This window comes from Condylura cristata, unplaced genomic scaffold (assembly GCF_000260355.1).
Source record: "Condylura cristata isolate star-nosed mole 26May11 unplaced genomic scaffold, ConCri1.0 scaffold00041, whole genome shotgun sequence".
NCBI classification, from domain to species: Eukaryota; Metazoa; Chordata; class Mammalia; order Eulipotyphla; family Talpidae; genus Condylura; species Condylura cristata.
The window spans coordinates 1,659,805-1,663,795 of NW_004567142.1; the positions used below are offsets into that span (position 1 = coordinate 1,659,805).

At 51.6% G+C, this 3,991-nt stretch overlaps 1 protein-coding gene across 1 annotated transcript in view; it reads right to left on the minus strand.

The window, feature by feature from the left end:
- Positions 1-3,417: 3,417 nt before the first annotated feature.
- CXCL17 (chemokine (C-X-C motif) ligand 17) overlaps positions 3,418-3,991 on the minus strand; it is a 12,484-nt gene continuing 11,910 nt past the window's right edge. The window contains exon 4 of the mRNA XM_004694164.2: positions 3,418-3,790. Coding sequence (XP_004694221.1) covers positions 3,693-3,790 — 98 coding nt within the window. The 3' untranslated portion in view covers positions 3,418-3,692. The remainder of the gene's footprint in view (positions 3,791-3,991) is intronic.

A 3,991-nucleotide genomic window follows, 5' to 3' on the forward strand; every position in this document is an offset into this window, starting at 1 on the left:
TGGGGTGGGGGTGGGGAGGAGAATGCTCGGCGCCGGCGCACTAACTCCAAGTCGCTGGCGGGTCGTCGAGAGAGAACGGCCCGGAAAAAGGCGCGAAACGGAGAAGCTCGCTTGCACATGCGCACAGCCTCCAGGGCGTGTGCTCGGGGCCGCGTGGGCCCGGAGATGTGACGAAGGCGTTCTTTGCGCGGGTTTCTTACGGCTTAGCAAAGCCTCTGCGTGGGTTAAAGCAGAGTGGAACTTCTTCTTCCGTCATCTCAGCAGTGGCCCAGCCTTGGCACTGAGACACTAATAATCCACTTCTCAGAGTGACAGCCCAGCCCCTCACAGGGTGGCTCGCCTCCGGGCGCACACAGCCATTGCCAGCTTTGAGACTCACGAGCCTACCTGCGCCCTGGATCGGGGGCCGCGAACTTTTCTCTCAGGCTACATCCACAGGTCACCCCTCAACCCCAAGGAGAAACTCGCCCGCCCCATCTGTATGGCAGGCTATTTGCACCTACCAGAAGAGGAGGAGGGGAACCAGGCCCGACCACCTGGGGCTGGAGCCCACATCCCATCCCCGCCCAAGGGTCCAGCCCCTGAGCTTGAGGATTTCGAAGGCCTCTACTTTCTGCCTTGTCAGGATAGAAACTCAAGCAGGGTAAGTGCCACCTTCAGCGTCGGGTGGCCGCTGCCTGGGAGTGTCAGCCAGGGCTGTGCCCAGCGGATTCGGGATACACAGTGGCAGGAGGGCAGCACCCAGGTCCCCGGCAGGGAGGCAGCCCCTAGCCAGGGAAGAATCCTAAGGCAACCTTCTGGCTGGCGGGTGGCACTTGAGGCAGAGTCATGGTGGAAGGTGGAACTTTCCAGAGTCCACACCCTGAGTGCCTGCTGGCGGGAAAAAGGAACCAAGCTGGGGCTTTGGGGAGTTAAAAGCTGGTGGGGAGGGTGCCCCGTGGCTTTGGCAGTAGAGATCCGGGTGCCATAAACTGCTGCCTCCGAGCAGGGTGTGCAGAAGCTGCCAGGCTGCAACGTGTGGCTTCAGCTTGGACCTGGGTCTCTACTCAGCAAAAGCTACCTGGCCTGTAAATTCGTTCCGGGCTTTCCCTGTTCCCACCCCCTATGTAAGTAAACCCTATTGTTTCTCACCCTACCTCTGCCTCGTGGGTTACTGTCCTGAGTTCTGGTATGCAGGTGAGGACTCAGCAACCAGGTCAACCCCAGACCCCTGGGTTTGTCGTGTTTCAGAATCAGACCTTGGGCTGGGGTCCTGGCTTTGCCAGGCCTGGGGTGAGATCCTTCACTTCACTGAGTCTCCACTTCCTCGTCTAGAAATTGGGACTGTTGACCTTGGAGTCAGGACTGTTGCAGGGGTCCCCTGGGCTACCCTGCCATAGTTTGAAGGTCTTAGTCCTTCATGGAGGGAATGACTAACCCTCTCAGGTTCAACTCCAGGTTCAAACTCACCTGTGTGGCGGTGGTGTCTGGGATTCTTCCAGCTTATTTTCTTCCTGTGAGCTGATGTTCTAGCACAGTCTGACAGTACTTCAGCGCCAGATCGCCCCTTGGATTCTGTCAGCTTCGTTTCTGGGACTTCTGTGTCATCCCTCATGACTGGTGAATGGGTCTCTACTGGACACCTCCTGTCTAATTCGGAGTCAGAATCTGTGACCCACTCAAAAAATGTCTTCCACTCTGGGTCCCGTGGGGGTGTATATCGTTCGTGCCATTTTGATAGAAAGTCCCTCTCAGTCAAAGATTCCTGCTGGCCCGGGGCTCCCTGGGCTGGGGCTATTTGCTGGACTGTTGGGTCTGATTGTCCTGGCCTTTCTTGGGTGTTTGATATGGTCTGGGCAGGTGGTTCCTTTTCGGGTTCTGGTGGAGGCTGGACTGCAGGTGTCGATCCAGCTTCTGGTTGACTTGGCAGTAGCTCTACTGGACCAGCTTTTGGGTGGGCAATATATTCTCTAGATTCTGGCTCCTGTTGAATTCTAGATTGCTTTCCTGGCTCAGGTTCCTGTGAGGCAGCTTCCTGTTCAGCGAAGGGTGCCCCTTGGATGGGAGGTGATAGCTGTGGTGCAGGCTCCTGTGTGGCAGGAGGTTTCTGCTGCCGAGCAGATTTTGTTTGAGCTAGTGCTTCCTGCTGGGATTCTGCTTCATGGTGGGCAGGGGACTCTTGCTGAGTGAGGGGTCTTTGCAGAGAAGCAGGCTCCTGTTGGGTATCAGGTCCCTGCTGAGTCTTAGATGCTGATGGAGCTGTGGGTGTCTCTTCTGGCTCAGGCTCTGGCTGGGAAATGGATGCTTCCCTGTGAGGGCTAGACACTGCATCTGGCTGCTCTGTTGTTACTTCTCTCACAGGAGATGATCTTCCAGGATTCATCCTTCCGACCCCTCCTCCCACTGGCCTCTGTGGTCACAGGTCTCTCATTGACTCCTCATGGTGGCATCTCCCTTTGGGTTCCTCTCCTTCATTCTGACATCCCTGGCCTTCTTTTTTAAACAGCAGTTGGTAAGTGGGCTGACCACTGCTGACCCTAACTCCTGGGCCAAGTGCTATACCTCAGTGCCTCCTGCTGTGGGAGCAGAGCTTAGGAACAGGAGGAGGTGGTAAGCCCAGCACTCTCTTACCAGGGGGGAGGGGCTTGGTCTCTTGTGTCATAAATAGGGCCCCACCCCACTCACACTCAGTTAAAATGTTTCTTCTCAAAAGGCAAGCATCTGGAATTGGTCTCTTTTTATCTGGGATGCCAGAAACCAAATTCAGGAGGAATGTTCCTTTTCTTTTCCCATGATTTTTACAAAAAGGGTCAGAGGGGAAGGCAGGATCTATATGTTGTAATAATTTTTTTCTTCTCTATTCATTCCTTCAAATGGTTGCCAGTTTAATTTCCTTTTATTATCATTTTCGGCATTTCACTCCCACGTTGAAAAAGGGCATCCTGCCATTTTTACAGCTCGAAGCTGTAAAAGTGGTATTTGGGATTGTCCACACCATCTCTCTAGTCCTGAACCTACGGTCCTACATATGTGTGCTTGACTGGAAACTCACAGAATACAGTGACCATTAATGATGATGAATATGATTAATAATAATCATAAATACTTAAGGTATTCTATACCAGTTTTAAAAACCTTACTATCTTTGATTAGACCTTGTCTGAGTCATTGCTATAATTGCTTTCTTTATCCCACTTATCTTTTACTACAGAAATGTTTGTTGAATAAGTAAAAGAATTAAAAGTTGTGTGTAGGTGGTGAGTGTAGGTGGGGAGTGAGAGAGAGAAAGGTGGCTATGAGAAATATACGTAGGATCTGGATTGAGCTATGTTTGGAGAGAACAAAATGAGTCATCTGGAGTGAATGTGGGCTCCCAGACCCCATTTGAAAGAAATGATCTTTACTTATGAACTTAAAGATGTTTATTGACCTCTGCTATCCACTTGCCTGGTTGGTAGTTAGGTGGGACCAGCTTGGTAACCTGGGCTTCCTGGTTTCTGTCAGATAATCAAACTTATACCTGGGTAGGGGAGAGCAAAGGACTGACAATAGAGAAGGCACTAGAAGGAACAGTGATCTTAGGGGAAATACTTTTTGAGAACATGGAATGATTTAGAGAGTGGGGACTGAGAGATGGAGCTTGAGACACAGGGAAGAGCATCTTCAAGATGTGCTCACTGCCTTAACAGAGTGGTTAATTGAGAGCGCGGCTCCTATAGAGGCAGAGATAGGCTTGCTAGCTGACACTGTTTGAGGAATTGCTGGCAGGCTCTGGAGTGCTTGTTTGGCTTCCTGTGCTGACTTTGGTGGCCTATGGTGAAAACAAAGGGGAGAGACTAGTTCAAACACACTTTTGAAACGTAATTTTTTGGAGAGATTTTAAGATTATAATAGGGACTCCCTGGTGGCACAAGGGAGTACATAAGACGCAGTACTATGAAGCTATCCACAGCTACTGCAGCACGAGTTCAATCCCTGGCCAGGGAGCTGACCCACGTGGCACAGCAAATCA